We start from the raw sequence: 19,494 nt of genomic DNA on the forward strand, positions 1-19,494 counted from the left end.
AAGCACTGGGTTCAATCCCCAGCACCACATCAAAAAAGCTAAATAAACAAAATAAAGGTATCGTGTCCATCTACAACTAAAAATATTTTTTTAAAAAGGAACTACTGTGGCTAGGGTTGTGGCTCAGTGGTAGAGCGCTTACCTAGTACGCGTCGGGCCCTGGGTTCAATCCTTGGTACTACATATAAACAAATAAAACAAAGGTATTAAAAAAAAGAACTACTTCATTCATGAATGTTTACCTTTGCCTCAAGACATATAATCATAAAAGCTACTTTCCTAGATCATAAAATCTTTTTCTGAATGGGGCACAGTGGTGCTCACCTGTAATCCCAGCAACTCCGGAATCTGAGGCAGGAGGGTCACAGGTTCGAGGCCATCCTCAGCAATTTAGCAGGGGCCTAAGCCATAATAAGAAAATTGCTTAATGAGACCCTGTCTCAAAATAAAAAATTAAAAGGGCTGGGGATGTAGCTCAGTGGTAAAGCACTCCTGGATTTAATTCCCCGTAACACCCCACTACACTCCCTACACAAAATCTTTTTCTGATATTTCAACTTCTGAGTCCTCTCAAGGTTGACATCTGTATATTATCTTTTCCCTTGAGAATTTCTCTCAGTTTTCCTGGTTCTTTGAATGTTCAATAATTTGGGATTGTATCCTAATTAAATATTAGGTGGGATCTTTGGGAAAATGTTTTGTGTTCAAAGGAATTTCACCAAGTTAGCTGTGTATCATAGATTCTGTTTCACCTGCTGTGGACTGTGGTTTTAATCTCATTTCTCAGACTAGCCTCAAATTTGTGCTCCTCCTGCCTCAGCCTTCTGAGTAGCTAGGATTACAGGTGGACAACCACTATGCCCGGCTCACTTAAGAGTTGTTTAATGAATGGTTCTTAATTTCTAGTTGGGGAGTGCTTTTTGGTTTTTACTTTGTTCATTCCCAATTGTATTGCATTGGCACATAGAATTTTATTGATAATTATTTCTTCTTTATAAAACCCACTGATGTTTCTTTGTGGTCCAATGTACAATTTTTACATGTTTCATGAGCACTTGAGAAGAAGATATAGGCTGTATATCAGAGAAGTTGCACATAGATTCATGATCTCTTCCCTGTCATTTGTGGGTGTTTGAGTCATTTCATCATTATTGTGTACTTTTTCTGACTTGCACTAAAAATAGTATGTCACATTCTACAATCATTAGGCTTCTGAAACTTCTTGCATCTTATGCTTTATAAGAGTGAGATCTTTGTTATTTAGTGAATTGATGTTCAAAGTTGTTGTATCTTCATTGTGGATTACAAACTTAAAAGTATCAGGCTTTGTCAAGTGAAAGCTTTTTGGCTGGAATTCAACTGTGTGATATTGATATTTCTTTCTTTTTTTTTTTTTTAGTTTTCGGCAGACACAACATCTTTGTTTGTATGTGGTGCTGAGGATCGAACCCGGGCTGCACACCTGCCAGGCGAGCGCGCTACCGCTTGAGCCACATCCCTAGCCCTGATATTGATATTTCAACCCTTTATTTTTAAAAAAAAAATTTTAGCTATAGTTGGACATACTATCTTTATTTTACTTATTTTATGTGGTGCTGAGGATCAAACCCAGTGCCTCACATGTGCTGGGCGAGCACTCTGCCGCTGAGCCAACCCCGTCAACCCTTACTTTATTTGTTTATTTTTATGTGGTGCTGAGGATCAAACCCAGTGCCTCATGCATGCTAGGCAAGCGCTCTACCACTGAGCTACAGCCCCAGCCCCATTAAATTGATTTTTAAAAAATAAATGACAGGGGCTGGAGTTGTGGCTTGGTGGTAGAGCACTTGCCTAGCATGTGTGAGGCCCTGGGTTCGATTCTCAGCACCACATATAAATAAATGAATAAAATAAAGGTCCATCAACATCTAAAAAAAAAATTAAAAAAAAATGACAGCAGAGTGCATTATAATTCTTATTACATATATACAGCACAATTTTTCATATCTCTGGTTGTATAAAGTATGTTCACACCAATTCGTGTCTATACATGTACTTTGGATAATGATATCCATCACATTCCACCATCCTTGCTAACCCCCTGCCCCCCGACTCTTCCTCTCCCACCATTCTGCCCTGTCTAGAGTTCATCTATTCCTCCCTGCTACCTCTCCCTGCCCCACTATGAATCAGCCTCTTATATTAGAGAAAACATTTGGCATTTGTTTTGGGGGGATTGGCTAACTTCACTTAGCATTATCTTCTCCAGCGCCATCCATTTACCTGCAAATGCCATGATTTTATTCCCTTTTATTGCTGAGTAATATTCCATTGTATATATATGCCACATTTTTTTATCCATTCATCTACTGAAGGACATCTAGGTTGGTTCCACATTTAGCTATTGTGAATTGTGTTGGTATAAACACTTATGTGGCTGTGTCCCTGTAATTTGCTGTTTTTAAGTCCTTTGAGTATAGACCAAGGAGAGGGATAGCTGGGTCAAATGGTGGTTCCATTCCTAATTTTCCAAGAAATCTCCATACTGCTTTCCATATTGGCTGCACCAATTTGCAGTCCCACCAGCAATGTAGGAGTGTATCTTTTTCTCCTACATCCTCGATAACATTTATTGTTGTTTCTCTTCACAATAGCTGCCAATCTGACTGGAGTGAGACGATATCTTAGAGTAGTTTTGATTTGCATTTCTCTAATTGCTAGAGATGATGAACATTTTTCATATATTTGTTGATTGATTGTATATCCTCTTCTGAGAAGTGACATGTATTCTGAGTCAGTGAGTACATTCTGAACATGAGTTCTTTAAAAGATATTATGTATTGTGAATATGTTCTCCCTGTTTATAGCCTCTTTTTTAAACTTCCTTAATGTCTCTTGATGAGAATTGTGATTTTGAACTTCATCCTTGTAAGACTGGAGTTTATTCTTTTCAGTTCTATGTAGTATTCTAATGTATGTATTTACCAAACTAATCCTATTCTGCAGTTGATAGCCACTTTGATTGTTTCTAGTTTTTGGTACTATGCACAATAATGCTGTGAACATTGATATACAAGTCTATTTGTGCACATCTCAAAATTTCTTTACGGTATATTTAAGAGTAGGGATACTCAGTAACAAAGTGTACAAGATAGTACCAGATTGTTTTCTAAAATGGTTGTTTCAATTTATGCTCCTTTCAGCATGATAGAAGAGTTACAGTTGTTCTGCATCTTTTTCAGCACTTGACAGGCTGTTTGATATTTTGTTAATGGGCCAGGAATATAATTATATCACATTGTGGTTATGACCAGCATTTTCAAGATTATTAGTTTAAACATCCTTTCGTATGTTTACTGGACATTTATGTTGCATATGCAATATCTATTCAAGTCTTTTGCTTGTTTTTCTTGGATTTGCTTCCCCTGCTCCTCTGCCTCCCCAATTCTGATGTTTGCTCTTTTATTGCCTTGATCTGTGTATTCTGAATGTGTCTAATAGGAACTTGTCTATATCCCTGTCCCCTAGGATGCTGCTATACGTTTTAAATCTACTGAAAAGTTGCAAATGTGGTGTCAATTGCCTGTACACACTTGACCTATATTCACCAATTGTTAGCATTTTGCAACATTTGCTATACTTCTGTGCCTATATATAATTATCTCCCTGTGTTCATAGGTCTCACATCTGTGGATTCAACCATTTGTACAGACATTTTCCTTGTTATCCTCCAATAACATAGCGACCATACATATAGCATTTACATTATATTGGGCATTATAAACATCTACAAATGATTTAAAGTATATAGGAGAATGCACATAGATTCCACACAAATACTATTACCATTTTATATAAGAAACTTATGCATTCTTAGATTTTGATATCCACATTGTGGGGCCAAGGGATGTCCTGGAACCAATCTCCCATAGATACTGAGGGACAACTGTATTCATATGTAGATGGATACAGATTAAGAGATATTTTTTCTGGGCTGGGGTTGTGGCTCAGTGGCAGAGGGCTTGCCTCACACATGTGAGGGACTCGGTTTGATCCTTAGCACCACATAAAAATAAATAAACAAAAATAAATTTAAAAAAGAGGTTTTTTTTCTGAAACATTTTGAAAATAAATTGCTGATATGATGACTATTCACACCTAAATCCTTTAGCATACATCTAGGAATAAGGACATTCTTCTATATGAAATATCAGTGCTGTTTTCCTTCTCAAGAAAATAATTCTACATGATCTGCAGTTCATATTCAGATTATCCCAAATGTCCCCAAAAATGTCCTTTATAGTCCTCACTTTTTTGATCCAGGATCAAATTTAATATCCAGGATCTAAGATTCATATGTTGCATTTGGTTGTGCTGTCTCTCCCTTTTGATTTTTTTGTTTGTTTGTTTTCCTTGATCTTGACCTTTTTCATGAGTCTAAGCTAGCTATCTTTTCCAGTGTCTCCTATCTGAATGTATCTGATTATTTCCTCATGGCCAGGTTCAGGTTGAACATTGTTGGCACAGATATGCAAGGCTGGTGCCTGACTTCTTATTGCATCATGTGAAGAGATGTGATGCCTGTTGTTTACTATTGGCAGTGCCACCTCCTATCAGTTGGTGAAGGTGGTGACAGCCAGATATCTCCATTGTAAATATACATTTTCTTTTTGTGATTAGATAATCTGGAGAGTAACACCTTGGCATGATGCAAATCTGTTTCCCAGCAACCTTTTACTAGATTGGATCCTATTCAAATCTGTGGTGATTTTTAGTCTTGCTTTCTACTTGTAGCCACAGTTCCCTATTTTTATTTCCTTGAAACTTGAAACATTCTTATTTTATATACCCAAGTGCTTTGCTCTGTGGACCTAGTTCTGCCTCCTGTTGTTTCTGATGGCTCTCACTCATGGTGCCATGTGTGCTTTGTTTGTTTTTATGATTTCTGACCATAAGACTTTATCTGTGATTTCACTGACACCTGGGTAGAAGGTGGAGTCTCTCTGAGAAGACATACTGAAGTTTTGGAGAGCTTCCAAGGTGATGTGAGTTGGGGGTGAAACCTTCAGGCCAGCATCTTTCTTGCACTATGGATGATGCAGGTTTAGTTCTGGTTTAGCTTAAGCATGAACTGAGCATATAGCCTTGTTAAGTTCCCATCTTTATTGGATTTCTCCTAAGAGACTAGCCACCTTGAGAGGGCCCTAAGCTTTGTCTTTTGTCACCTCAGAGGCCATCAGAACCCAAATCCCAGGTTACCCTAAGCAGATGCCCTTAGAAAAGGTGCCAGCTGCAAGCTTTGCAGACCTCAGTAGGTTGCTATGTCTGTCCAAAGTATAAAGGTGGGGTGCAGCCTGGCCCCAGCCACCCACTATTGGGGTCCCCTCTCCATGGAAATAACCCTGAGGCCTTCTGTGCTGCTGCTGCTGTGGTGTCCCAGCAGGATACTATCATGCCATGGCCAAGGGCCTGTGGGACTTTCAGGGTGTTTGTAGTACCTTAAGAAAGGCTGTCAGAGTTATACAGATTGTATCAGATTCTTTCCTTTTAATTTTTTGGAAGAATCTGTCTGGCTATGATATTTTAAAAAGCAGGCAGAACCAAAGTTGTACTCTGGATCAAATTTCCTATTCCTTTGCCCTCTGGGAAGAAAAGACAGGGATAGAGCTGGGCATTGCATAGCACCCCATGGCTGGTGCTACACACAAGCTGTATGCAGGGGCTGCGGCCTCTGCCCCAGGAGGCCTTGTGCCAGGGGAGATAGGATAATGGGATTATTCTCAATTAGATTAATAAGGAATAATTAGATGTCATAAATCAAGTAATCATAGGATATTGTCATGGGAAAAATATGTAGGTAGAATTAATTAGTTTTCAAATAAAGCGTTTATTTTAATTGCTTGAAATGATGGAGCCCTTAATTGCCGATGCATCATTTTGGACTGAGCATTTCGGCTGTTGTAACAACGTGACGGGTTTGTTCCCTGAAGTTCTGGGGAAACAATAGAGGAGAACTTGATTTCATCACCTCACAATGAGTCTTCTGCTGTGAGGTTCTGGAAACTCCCACCAGGCCGCAGGCAGGTGGCAAGTGTGGGCCGGGCTTCAGCTGGCACTGCCCAAGGCCATTATGCTGCGTGTGTGTGTGTGTGTGTGTGTGTGTGTTTGTGTGTGTGTGTGTGTTCTTATACATGTGTGAAATGTGTTTGCCTGTGAGCATGAATGGGCATGTGTTTGAGTTGTGAATATGTTTTTGGGTGAATGAGTGTCTGCATGAGTGTGTGCATATCAGTAATGTACAAGTGCATACATGTATGCATCTGTAGGTTTGTGAGTGTGCATATGTAAGTCTAAGCATATATATATACATACATATATATATATGAATTTAAGACTTTAATCATGTGCATGTATGCATTTGTGAATGTGAGTGTATGTGTGTGCCTGTATATGTCTTATTCATGAATTATGCACATGTGTATATGTGTCCTGTGTATATGTATGTGTGTGCACACATGACTACAGTGCTGTGCTGCACATGGGAGCCTGGGCAGAGATGGCCTGTCAGAACCTGCTGCCTGGTGGGAGGGATGCCTATCCTGACTTGGTGCTTTTCTATAGGTTGAATTGCTTTAGCCAGGGCAGTGTTCTTGGGCCCCTTTGGAACTGGGACCCACAGCCTTGGATCTGTCAGGACATCCATTTCTCAGGGCCCAATAGCTGCCACTCTGAAATGTCTTCCAGGCCAGCCTGCTGGTAGCATCCCTTTCAGCATTTGGGCCCTGTCATGGGCCAAAGCAGGAGCATGGGTCCCAAGAGCAATGTGGGGTTGGGTCTCTCTCTTCCTGCAGGAAACCATCTTCCATTTGGGAAGAGTTAGTTGACTTTTAGCCAAAAGTGAGAGGGGCTATTTGACTGAAACTCTTTCTCAGCAACCTCATTCTCTTTGAAAGCCCTTGAGAGAAGCAGGGTTTGGTTGGTGTTGGACTGCCACCTGAGGTCCAGAAAAGGCAGACCCTCACTCTGGTGTCAGAGTCTGTTCCTGACTTTGTGGGTTCTAGCCCTAGCCTCTTAAGCCTAGCAGTCCTCCCTGCACAGGCTATGGTTATCTTTTGAGATCTTTGCTCTGGCCCTTGCCTACTTTCTATGCTCTGTGAAACTTGAAAACTACTCCTTGCTTCTTTTGTAGAAAGAGAGAGATGAGGGCCTGGAGTAGCTTTGGGGAGCAGCTCTAGCAGGTAGGCAGCAGGGCTTGGTGGTGGAGGTATAGCTAAAAGAAGTTGCTCTATGTGGGCTGCCCATTCAAGAAGTCCGCTCCTCTCCTTTCTCCGTACCTACTCATGTGCTGTATGTGACCTCAGCCTATGGCCCCCTGTTCCTTTCACATCCCATTCTGGTCTCCCAGCCAAAGCTTGGTTTTGGAGGAATTCTTTCTTTTTTGCTCCCATTTTCTTTGCCTGCTGGTCCTTCTGATGGCTATGGTGGCTTCCCCAGCAGAGCAGGCCTATTTCTCCCTGCTATGTGCTGCCTGCATGTGGGTGGATTTGGGACTGTTCCAAAGACCAGGGGAAAAGGCCCCCAAGGCACACTGCTTCAGCCCTCCAGCTATCTACTTTGCCTTTTACCTCTGCACCCTCCACTTAGCACTGACACATGTGCCCTTGGTCTTTGGGACAAGTCACTTCTGGCTCTGGGTCACTTCTGCTTCTCAAGAGCAACCACCTGTGGGACTGAGGTGGCATGGAAGGCTCTGCAGGGTTAAATGAGTGGGGTGGGCTCTAAAAGAACATTGGAAGCCTCTCCTTTGCAGGGTGGATCTTAGCAGGTCTTAAACGCAGACTCTGTGATTGAGGAAGTGGCTACCTATCTGTGACAACAGCCCCATGGGGAGCAGCCAGACAACTTTGCTCTGGCCTCTGTCTATATACTGCAGCACTGGCTACTGTGCTCCTTGGTGATGGCATGCAGACTTTTGAGCACTCAAGCCTGAGCCCAAGGGCCTTGGGTAGCACAACCAAACTATTTCCTGCCTCAGTTTTCCCAAAGTAAAAGGAGTGCTTCTTACTCATAGGGTTTTTGTAATAATTAGAAATTTGTGAAAATATAGCCCAGGACCCAGTGAGGCTATTTGCTGTAGAGGTGAGGAGGGCACCTCTCCTTCAGCCCCACTGGGACCCTATGTGGCACCTTGCCGAAACTGGATTTTACAAAGAAGTGCACAGATAGACCTAGGAGAAGGTTCAGGAGTCTTTTTTTTTTTTTTTTTGCAATGTTGGGGATAGAACCCAGGGTCTTACATTTGCTATGCAAGTGCTCTACCGCTGAGCTACACCCTCAGCCCCAAGAAAAGGATCTTTACCACTGGCAGTGGAAAGGAATTCTTGGAGACAGCATGGGGCTCTATATAGGACCCTGAAGGCCAGAGTAGCCAGGGGTAGGTGCAAGTGCCCTATATTTGTCCAGGAAGGATTCAGGTTGGGACCTTGTTGGGTACAGAAGCTGATAGGCAGGATAGGGATAGGATATCCAGGGAGGGTTCCCAGATTCCATAAGGAGCAACCAGAAGAGGTTGGCAGTTGAGGAAAGGATGGGCCTCTTAACTCTGGCATGGACCCCTGTGGCACATGCAGGGGGATTTGGGGAAACAGGAAGTCTTCCTCGTCCCAAAATGGCCAGGAACACTGAGCAGGGCAGTGTCCCAAACACCTCTGCCCAGACTCCCTTCCTGGAGGAGGACAGAGAGTTCTGTCACTCGCATGTCTTCCTTTGGTCTACAGGTGACTACGCATGGCAGCCCCCCTTGCACCACAACCACCAGATCCCCAGTTTGTCCTCCGAGGTACACAGTCAGCAGTGAATGCTGTCCATTTCTTTGGAGGAACCCAGGCTCAGGGGTGCCCTCTCCTCTTTTCAGGGTGAGTAGCAGGTGCCCCATCCTGAGCCCAGGAGTAAAGGCAAGTGGTCATAGGCTAGCATGGAGTCAATTACTTGTTTGAGTACTGGCAGAGGGCTTCAACCACCTGTCACCTATGCTCATTGCACTTTTAGAGACTATTTGATATGTGTCCTTTTGGGAAGCTAGGAGGAACAGGGATACACAGCTTTTTAGTATAGACCATCTAGTTTACATTTTTATGGCATGGCCCTCACTCTGCTCCAGAGTAGCACACACCACCCAAGTTCCCAGGCAAAAGCTCCCGATGCCCTCTCAGTTTTACCCTGTGTTCACAGTTAGAGCTGTCAGCTATTATACTTAAATTCTTGATCTGCTGAAATGCCTGTATCCATCAGCTGTGTGTGGTGTCCAGGTTGGTCCCAGAGTGAGCTCAAAGTGTCCACCTGACTCTAGCACCTATCCCTGACCTATGCTTGGCTCTTCTCTAACAGGTCTCAGAGTGGCTTGGTACACATCTGGAGCCTGCAGACACGGAGAACAGTTGCCACCCTGGATGGCCATGGGGGCCAGAGTGTGACCTGGCTGCAGACACTGCCCCAGGGGCCACAGCTCCTCAGGTAGGTCACAGTAGCAGTGAGTAAGTTTCCAATGGAATCCCATCAGGCCCTCCAGCAAGAAGCAAGAGCTCCCTAACAGAGGCCCTTGTGGTTCTCACTTAGCTGCTAGGGAAGAAAGGGGGTGACCTGAAGGATTCTGGGAGCAGTAGCCAGCTTGATCAGCATGTAGGGGAGCAAGGGCAGCCTTTTGTCCTTGGGAAAGCATGTAGATCTGACTTTTATAGCCCCATCATCCTCACTGGAGCTCTTCACTGCTCTGAGATGGGTCTGGGAGGTGATATACAGGAGATCAGATGGCTGGAGCTGGTGACATTGAGGTGGCTGCTGCCAGCCTGGGTGTGAGAAGGTAGAGAAGGCCAGGCTTCGTGGAGGGCATCAGATTGTGACTTGGAGTTAGGCAGAGTTGACAGCACCACGTGTTTAGGGGAAGGGAGTGGGATGAAGCATATGTTTGGAGACTAAGAGCCAGTAAGGAAATAAGTAAACATAGCAGGTCAGAGACTGGGTGCTGAGACTCTTGGACCTGGAGCCCTGGCCTTGTGTCCTTTCACTGAGTTATACTAGCCCATCTGACTGTCACATTGTGGTTTGTTTTAGTGTACTTCTGAAGTAGTTGCTGTGATGGGGCTAACTTCCTGCCTATAGGCCCTATAGCATTTCCTGTGGTTTTTGCCCATTCAGTCTCCTTTTTCCAAAGTCCTGAGCCCATGTGTTATAGACTGTATGTGTGTTTTTGTGCATGTTTTGTCTCCTACAAATTACTTGGGCATCATTTATAGGCTGCATCATAGCTGGAAAGGACCATAGAAGTTGCCCATCCCCATTGAGATGCTCACTGACCCAGCCTCTTATTAACTCAAGGGTGGATTCTGGTATCCTTGGTCTGTCCCCAGGCAATGTGTTTAGAGTGGGCTGGTTGCTGGTTATCCAACCCTCTTAACTGTGATGCTATCTGGACAGGTAACTACTTAGAAGAACCTGATAAATGTTTAAGGATGGTTCTTCCTGCAGCCTGGTGCCAGCCTGTGGCTTCAGAGCAGGATCTGTTATTCCTAGTGGAAGAGACCACATGTGAAGAGGCCACAGAGAGCCTGGCCAGTGAACAGCATGAGGGAGTATGAGGGATTTGGGGATGGGCAAACTCAGGGACCTCAAGTAAGAGGCATCTCTTGGTAGTTGACTAGGGCTGCATTTTGGCATTGCCACTCAGCATTGTGGAGATGGTGGAATCAGAGACACTAGGTGGGCCAGAAAGGAGCAGGAAGGGGCAGATGGATGAGTAAGAGGCTTCCCACAGGGAGAGGAAAGGACAGGGCATCATAGGGACAGGGAGAGTATGCAGGGAACCAATAAGAAGTCCTCTTTCAGGGCTACCTGTCTGCCATAGCAGACTGTTTGTCTTCAATCACAGAAATATCTTCCCCTAAGCAGTTCAACTGTTGTCAGCCCAGGAATGCACCAAGTGAAATATCCACCTTCTTGAGCAGCCTCTGGCCCCACATGGGCCTGCTGCCACCTTCTGAGACTTGGTACCCATCACGTCCAGGGCATTCATGAGCCATTACCTTCATGGCCTAGAACTCCAGAAGGACAGACTTATTTTCCTGTTCTAGACTTGATGCCCAGGACTCTTGGGTGCTGTGGAGTCTAGTTCCCAGAGTACAAGTCCTCTGACAGTCTGCAGAGTACTTTTGTGCCTGACTCATGCTGTATCACCACCCCAAAATGGCTGGCAGATGGCCGAGGGACCACAGTTGTTCAAGAGGGTGATGGCTCTGACTTTTGTGCTTGTAGAGTCCTTGTTGAAGGAGCTTAACTCCTTTCTGGCTAAGCTGCCCCAGCTCTCCTCACTTTCATGTAGAAAACTCTGTGTGGTTTTAGTCTTTCCTTGATTTTCAAAGTAGACCTCATTTCCATATACTCCTCTAAGCCACTTGCACGAAGAGTGATCATTTGTAAATGTTCTCCCTGAGTTTTCAGCTGAGAGATAGACCCTTGAGGGCCTTCTGTTCCTCCTGGGCCCAGATGCCTGGGTGGCCTTCACAATCCTTTGGGCTGGGACCATGGAAGGCACACTCAAAGGGCAAGCTTAAAGCAAGTGTTTGATGGTGCCTCTTATCCCAGCTAGAATGGTGCTTCAGCAGACCCTCTCCTCTCCAGGTAGGGCCCCTCTCTGAGTAGGGCTCCTCTCCAGGCAGGTGAGGCCATGGGTCAGGAAGCCTGCAGGTGGCGACTACAGGTGTGGAATGCCCAGGTGCATTTGCATTGCACTAGAGACTACAGCCCGCAGAGGCTGGCTATACTTGGACTGTAATCAGCTGTGTTTGGAAGCCAAGTCTCTCCAAGTGGTCCTTGAAGGGGGCTATGAGCTTTCATGTTTGGGGGAGGCTCCACCTGTACCTGTACCATGATAGCCACCTCAGCAGGAAGTTTCTTTTACCTTTTTTATGGTGAAATGTAACATACTTAGAGAAAAGTGAAAGAATGAGTGTACAGACTATTGCGTCATCACAGAAGCACCTGAGTAACCACTTCCTGGTCAAGAAGTGGGTGCTGCCAGCCCTGCAGCCCCACTCCCCCAACCCTACCTGCCACCCTTAAAAATGTTCCCTGCCCTCCCCAATGACATAGGGAGACCCAATGCCTTGTTCTTGCTTTACCTTCTTAATATATGTCTCAAAAAAAAGTATAGATTAGTTTTTTCTGTTTTTTTTTTTTTAACTTAAAAAGGAACAACAGCTTCCTCTGTGTCTGATTTCTGTCACTTGTCCTAATCTCTGAAAGGTCCACCATGGTACATATAGCTACAATTAGTTGTGAAAAGGTTTTTTAGTGGGGAGAGGAGCATACTGGAGATTGAACTCGGGGCACTCAACCCTTGAGCCACATCCCCAGCCTTATTTTATTTACAGATAGGGTCTTACTGAGTTGCTTAGCACCTTGCCATTGCTGAGGTTGGCTTTGAACTCACAATCCTCCTGCCTCAGCCTCCTGAGCTGCTGGGATTACAAGCGTGCATCACTGCACCCAGCATCAATTAGTTGTGTTGTGGCTGGTTTTTTTTTTTTTTTTTTTTTTTTTTTTTTTTTTTTTAATGGTATCTATTAGATGCATCTTCCTGTTTCACTTACTATGCTCCTGTAGGTGAAGATCTGGGTTGCCCACTTGGGACTGTTATGAATGAAACTGCCGGGACAACTCCTATCTGAGTCTCTTGGTGCCCAGATGAAAACATGTCTATGGGTTGGAACCTGCACCTAGAGCTGGGATGTCTGGGCCACAGTGCGTACACACATTGGACTTGTCAGCAGATGCTCATCTGTACCCCTGCAGCAAGATCACCTCCCTCCTCTGTTCCCCCTCAGGACAAGGGTATTTCTGAGTATAATTTGAATTGAGTTTTCTAATCACAGTGGACCTCATTCTTGTATTTATCAGCCATTGGGATAAACTCTTTTTTTTTTTAAACATTTATTCTTTAGTTATAGGTGGACACAATACCTCCATTTAGTTCTTTCTTTTTTTCTGTGGTACTGAGCATCGAACCCAGTGCCCCACACATGCTAGGCGAGCACTTTTCCTCTAAGCCACAACCCCAGCCCATTGGGATAAACTCTTAAACACCTCTTTGATCTCTTGCCTGTTCTGCCAAATTGACTGCCTTTTTCTTAGTGACGTAGAGAGTTCTTTTTTAGAATTTTTATATCAAAAATTCTTTCTCTAACATGATGGCTCACATTTTTTTACTCACTTAATGGTGTCTTCAGTGAACCAAAGTTCTCATTTTAATGGAGTCACATTTGCCAGGCTTTCCCCTCCTGGTCTGTGCTTCTGGTTCTTGTGGTGGAATCCTGCACTAAGTCCATGGAGGCTCCTCCCTTTCTCCCAGGACATCACAGTTCCTTTTTAGATCCACCATTTCTCTGGAATTCTTTGCTGATGTGCTCTGTGTCCCCATTGTTCCTTCCTTCATTCCCCTCCAGATTCAACCATGTTGGTCTCTGAGGTCACAGACAGGAAAGGGGGGTGCCAGGTTGGGAAAGAAGGTGGTCAGGTTGGGAGGCCAACCATATCACCCAAACAAGCTCACAAGTTGGGCATGTCAGTAAATATCAGGAAGATAATAGGAGTGGAGTTTTCCCTGTGCAGAGAAGAGAGTTACAAACATGAAAAGGGGAAATGGAGGTGGCATTTGTGAGTGCTTAGGTTGAGGTCCTTTGAGGATTAGGTTGGTGTAACATCAGAATTCTTCCCTATAGAATTCTAACCAGACAAGGGGAAATGGTGGCTTTGTGGTAGACAGCCCTAGTGGGGACCATCTTGACCCAGTGGACAGGATTGCTATCCCCAGCAGTGGGCAGATTGTATCATGTGCCTCTTGGTTAGATGCCTGAGGCAGATGCAGCATTTTTTTCATGCTCATGGTCTGTCTCCCCAAACATGACTTGGGACTTGGGACTAGGCAGTGTCACCCTAGGAAACAAAGGTGTGCCAGGGTCATGATGGATGGGAAAAGGAGGGATTATGGCAGGGTGTAGGAGGCATATGAGGACTGGCAGCCAGTGTAGTGTGCATCCATGTGGGGCTTTACAGATAGCACTAAGACATTGGAAAAGTGCACATCTAGGGACTACCTCAGGATGGCTGTATGTTGGTAATGAGGTGGTGTCCTTGTTTGAAGAGGAGCACAGGGAGAAAATGGGCACATACGGAACAGATGAGGGGCTGGAGAAGGGCCGAGCTGGGACAAGTAATCACTAAGCAGGAGGCCTTCATGCTCTTTTCACAATTCTCTTCTGAGTACAAAACTGATGTAAGAAGTTACAATCATGTTTTTGCATCTGTAGAAGATTGGTCCCAGGATCCCCTGGAGATAGCAAAATCTGTGGATGTTCAAGTCCCTTTTATAAAATGGTGTAGTATTTGCATGTAACCTATGCACGTCCTCCTGTATACTTCAAATCATCTCTATAATAATGTTAATGCTATACAAATAGTTATTATGATGTATTATTTGGGGAATAATGACTAGAAAAAAAGTCTGTTCATGGTCAGTACAAAAACAAATTTTTTTGGACATCATTTCTGATCTGCAGTTAGTTGAATCTGCAGATTCAGACCCCTGGATACAGAGAAACAACTGTACCTGAAAAATAGATCAGTCCTTTGCTCACTGCTTGGTACACACTGGTCTACCCACTACCCTCAGGTGTTGAGCACACTGCTTAGCTGTCTTCTCCATTTTAGGCTCTGATCCTTCCTTGTGTCAAGGACACCTTCCTATTATCCTTATTGTCATAGGTTTATGCTGGGCCGTACCATCCAGCAGAGACTCATGAAAGCCATGTGAGTATTAGTTCTCCTAATGTCCAGGTACATTTAAACTCAACCTAGCAGGTTTTACAGAAACCAAATAAAGATTAGGATTGAGTTGCTCTGGGTCAGCACAGGGAGATTATCCTCCACAGTGCCAGGTTCTCTGAAGCATGGACACCTCACACAATATGGTTCACACAGAGAATGTTAGTAACATGTAGACATTCAGTCCAGCTTTGTTCAATTTATTCAATTTCCCATTGATGTCTTCTTGTACAGCATGGTTCACTGAGTTTTCCTGGGTCTTTAGTCCCCTATGGACCGAGATTGTTTCTCTGTACCTTATTTTTAATGACCTTTGCTCAGGTGTTTGCAGAATGCCCCTCTGGTTTCCTCAGGATTAGATGAGGGTCATGGTTTTGAGAGGAAACCCACAAACTCAAATGCCCTTTTTGTCATGAAGGCATCCCATAACTCATTGTAGGTGAAGATGACCTTGATCACTTAGGTCAGGAGGTATCTGCTATGGCCTACTGTCAATATCCAACAGGTGAGTATCCTTAATTAAGAAATCAAAGTCCAAAGTGCTCTGAAGTCTGAAACTTTTTGAGTGTCATGTCAGCTCTCAAGATGTTCAGGATTTTGGAGCATTCAAGTTTCATATTTCCAGATTAAGAATGCCAAACCAGTGAAGTCTTTGCATATGTTTCCAAAATCTGAAATACTTATGGTCCCAAGAATTTTGAATAAGAGATCCTCATCCTGTATTGCTCCCTTGGTTCCTGAGAAGCAGATCACTATGTCTTGTCCACACTCAGGTGAGGAGAATTATGTTCTACCTCCAGAAGGGAGAAGGTACAAAAACATGCGGGCCTTTGTTTAAACCAGCATAGTTAAGAAATATTTAGGGGAAGACACTTTGAGCTTATACAAATGCCTTGTGTCTCTTTAAGATTTCACCCAATAAAGTTAGCATCCATCAGTGGATTCTGCCTGTAGTGGCTATTACTGGGGTATTCTCATAGGGGGCTTTTTATTTGGGAGGGGTACCAGGGATTGAGCTCAGGGGTGCTCTACCTCTGAGCTATGTCCCCAGCTTTCCCCACCCTTTTTAGAAAACTTTTCCCTAAGTTGCTGAGTCTGGCTTTGAATTTGTGATCCTTCTGCTTCAGTCTCCTGAGTCTCTGGGTTTACAGGTGTGTGTGCCACCATGCCTGGATCTTTTGGGTACCATTTATTTCTATCATTCCTCCTCATTTTTCTTTTGGTAGAATTCTACATTAATTGAAACTATGGAACATATAAGGAAGGTTTGTTCCTACTTCCATATTTATTTATATGTTTGCTCATAAGGGGCTCATGGAGATTTACTTCATTATTTAGGTTAAAATCTAATATTAATATTTATCACTCAGGTTGTTACAGCTTCCTTTTTATGTGCCCCTATCCTTTATTTTTTAAAAGTATTTCCTGGGGCTGGGGTTGTCCTCTGCACCACATAAATAAATAAAATAAAGGCATTGTGTCCAACTACACCTTAAAAAAAAAAGTATTTCTTTACTTGATGCTGGAACTCATCTTGGTTTTTCCCTTACCCCAGCCCTAGAATCAGATATTTCTCCAGAAACCTGGATCCTGTAATTGGAGAACAGGATAAACTGAACCTGGGCTATTGAGTGGGCGCATTACTTCTAGGTCTCTCAGTGGGAAGTGCTAGGACATCTAAGGACATGCCACCCACAGTAGCATACATATCCACATTTATCTCCAGGTCTGTCTGCACATGTATGTAACTACACACACATTCATGATGAGCTCTTGACTTTGATACAGCCCCACAGGTCTATCAGGTCTCCCTGCTTCTTTATAATGACTCTCTGTGAAAGGCAAACAAGGCTTCGGCCATCCACCACTTATTCAAATATTTGTTGCACTCTGATGGACCTGGATTCAGAACTGTTTCCCACCCACTATGAGAAACCAAGTTACCACCTAGACCATTGTATCTCTACAGGGTTATCTTTAACTTTACAGTTGGAACACTTCTCCAAACTCCTTTAGTTGGCTTCTATCTGCCTTCTCCCCCCTGAGTTGTTATCCAGTTTGTCACAGTGCACAGTCCTTCCTGGGGCTCCTGATATCCTGCTGGGTTGGCTAGTTGTTTTTAATGTACATACATTGAAGTTTATTCTGTGTATGGGGGTCTAGAGGTTTAGCAGTGCATGGTCATGAACACCCCTTCCCCAGGATCACACAGAGCAGCTGTGTGCCCTGACATTGGGTGCCTTGGATGCAGACTCAGGTGTGAATACTTGGATATCTAACACTCATAACAGCTGCTATCTCTGAAAACATGTTTACCTTTGGCCTTGGGGGACCAAAGGCTCATTGCTGGTCTAAGTGGGTGTGCCTGTGTTCACTGAGTGTCTCACAGCATCTTCCTCATGATTTGCCAGTCAGGGCCGGGATCTGCAGCTGTGCCTATGGGACCTGGGAGAGGGCAGGAACACCATCATGGACTCTGTGCACCTGGAAAGTGTGGGCTTCTGCAGGAGCTCCATCCTGGCTGAGGGGCAGTTGCACTGGATGCTTGCTGTGCCAGGGAAGGACAGTGATGAGGTAAGGACTCTTTAGGCTCCTTGTTCCATGAGCCTCTGGCTCTGGGCTTCTCTTAACAAATATACTGATTCTCCATACCTGGTAAGGGGGCACACTGCTGCCTGAAAGACTCTGTGGAGCTGATGGCTGCAAGTCTAGGGACTAACAACTTCACTGTAGTTCCAGTGACTTCAAGCTAGTGCATGGCTGGCTCCACCTAGTTCTGGTCACCTGTGAAGTAGTCTTGGACTCATACCTGCCCTCTGGCCTACTTGAGTCCCCTTACCCTTATCCTTTACTGCAACCAGGGGGATCTTCTTGAGTCATCCTCCCAGGGCACTTAAGAATCAGAAAGGAGCCCAGAGAGAGGGACCTGTATCTCAGAGGCCTTGTTACCCAGTAGCCTTGTTACTTTGTTACCCATGGAGAAGAGTGGCTTAGAATGGCTAAATGTTCAGGCCCAAGGCCCCTAGGGGCAGTTGCGGGAGAAACCACTCACATCCTCAGGGATCTTAGACTAAAGTAGAAGGAATGCTGGAAAAGGTGGTGGACAAGAGACCAAGGCCTTGGTGAAGTCAGAAGTAGGGCATTAGAGCAGCAATCATAATTGCAAGGCTACAGGTAAATAGGAAGATGGGGTTCATTGGGAGCAGGAGGGTCATGGTCAGATTGTTCTTAGGCCAGAGTGACCAGAGGCATTGGTTATGTGGGAATGATCAGCTGAATAGTGGTATTCAAGCCCCCAGCATCAGAGAAAGCAGAGTTCACCAAGGGAAGGGGTGCCCATGACATGAGGAGGGGCAGAGAGCAAGAAGCCAGGGTGGAGGGTAGTATAAAGGAGGAAGGTAGGGCTATAGGCCCAGCTTCCCCGGGGAGATGAAGGGAAAGTGGAGATCATTTGGCCTGGTAAGTGTGCAGCACAATTGCTCCAGGGCCCAGAGGGTAAGTGAGGAAAAGAAGGGGACTTTTGTCTATCACCCTGTCTTCCTGTGGGCCTGTGGGCCTTTAGGGCCTATAGTGCTGGGCAGGGCGGCTCCTGCTGGTGCTGGCAGATCAAGTCCCATGTAGTCAGTTAGACTTGGCCCTCACCCAAGAAAATTCATTTTGTCTTCAAGTAGATCCAGTTCATAAATAATGAGATAGCAACAGGCATTTATTTGTTCATGATTGCATTTAAATTACCAATTAGGAGCTACATACACTTTTCTTGCCAATTTGCCAAAAACCTGTTAAAAGTTTTATTAATGTGAGAAGGAGGGGCATGCTTCCCCCTGGACAGTGGAAATAGTGCCAGCTCCTTCTGAGCCACACACTCACATAATGCCATCCTGATGTGTGTGAGAGCTCTTTTTCAGAGTGGTACTGTTGGCCATCCTCTGTGTCCATCTCAGCCACCCCTAAGCCACTGGCCAGCACAAAGTCAGCCTGCCATCTTTCTCCCTGGAGGCTATATATCCCTGTACGGTTTTAACCAGCTTTCTGGCTCCTGGTTCTCCCAGTGCAGGTGGTATTTTTCAGGAGCAGCGGTCTGGGGACCATGCACATCCTGGGAAAATGGTTTGTTTTCCACATTCCCACCTGGAATCTGCCTGGACTAGCCCCATGAAAAGTATTGCTGGCCTGTGCCCAGACAATTCCTGGGGAGCGTGCTCCTGCCCTGCTTGGCCATCTGGGTGGCCACACTTGCCCCAACTCAACATTTTTCCTTCTGAAAACAAAAGTTGCAGTTGGGTGCCAGATGGAAAGTTCTTGGTTTCTGTAGGAGGCTCTGAACACAGGGCAGGAACTCCTCCTCCAACCCCATAGAGGCCTGGGCTGGGGTACCCAGACCAGGTAGATGTAGGCCTGCTTTATATGCTCAGGCCCTGAGCTCTCTGCTCTCTTGCACACAAGTAGAGGGTTATGGTACCACCACTCCTCCATCGTCTCTCCCACAGTTTTCGGCTCAGGCTCTCAGGACTGCCTTGATTTTCACCTTCTCCTTTCCCCTTGACAGAGAATAGACTTACTATATGACTCATACCTTCCCTCTGGCCTACTTGAGTCCCCTTACCCTTACCCTTTACTGCAACCAGAGGGGTCTTCTTG

At 44.7% G+C, this 19,494-nt stretch overlaps 1 protein-coding gene across 3 annotated transcripts in view; it reads left to right on the forward strand.

Annotated features, from left to right (window-relative positions):
- The window catches only part of GNB1L (G protein subunit beta 1 like), a 69,346-nt gene that overhangs the window by 26,848 nt on the left and 23,004 nt on the right, over positions 1 to 19,494 (forward strand). For 2 of the 3 annotated variants that reach the window (XM_081287619.1, XM_081287620.1), the window contains 3 exons: positions 8,757 to 8,894; positions 9,367 to 9,492; positions 17,265 to 17,427. In XM_081287619.1, the coding sequence (XP_081143745.1) occupies positions 8,767 to 8,894; positions 9,367 to 9,492; positions 17,265 to 17,427 (417 nt within the window). In that variant the 5' untranslated portion in view covers positions 8,757 to 8,766. The remainder of the gene's footprint in view (positions 1 to 8,756; positions 8,895 to 9,366; positions 9,493 to 17,264; positions 17,428 to 19,494) is intronic. The other variant, XM_081287621.1, reaches the window with a different exon arrangement.

This window comes from Spermophilus citellus, assembly GCF_964194105.1.
Source record: "Spermophilus citellus genome assembly, chromosome: 3".
In the NCBI taxonomy this organism is placed as follows: Eukaryota; Metazoa; Chordata; class Mammalia; order Rodentia; family Sciuridae; genus Spermophilus; species Spermophilus citellus.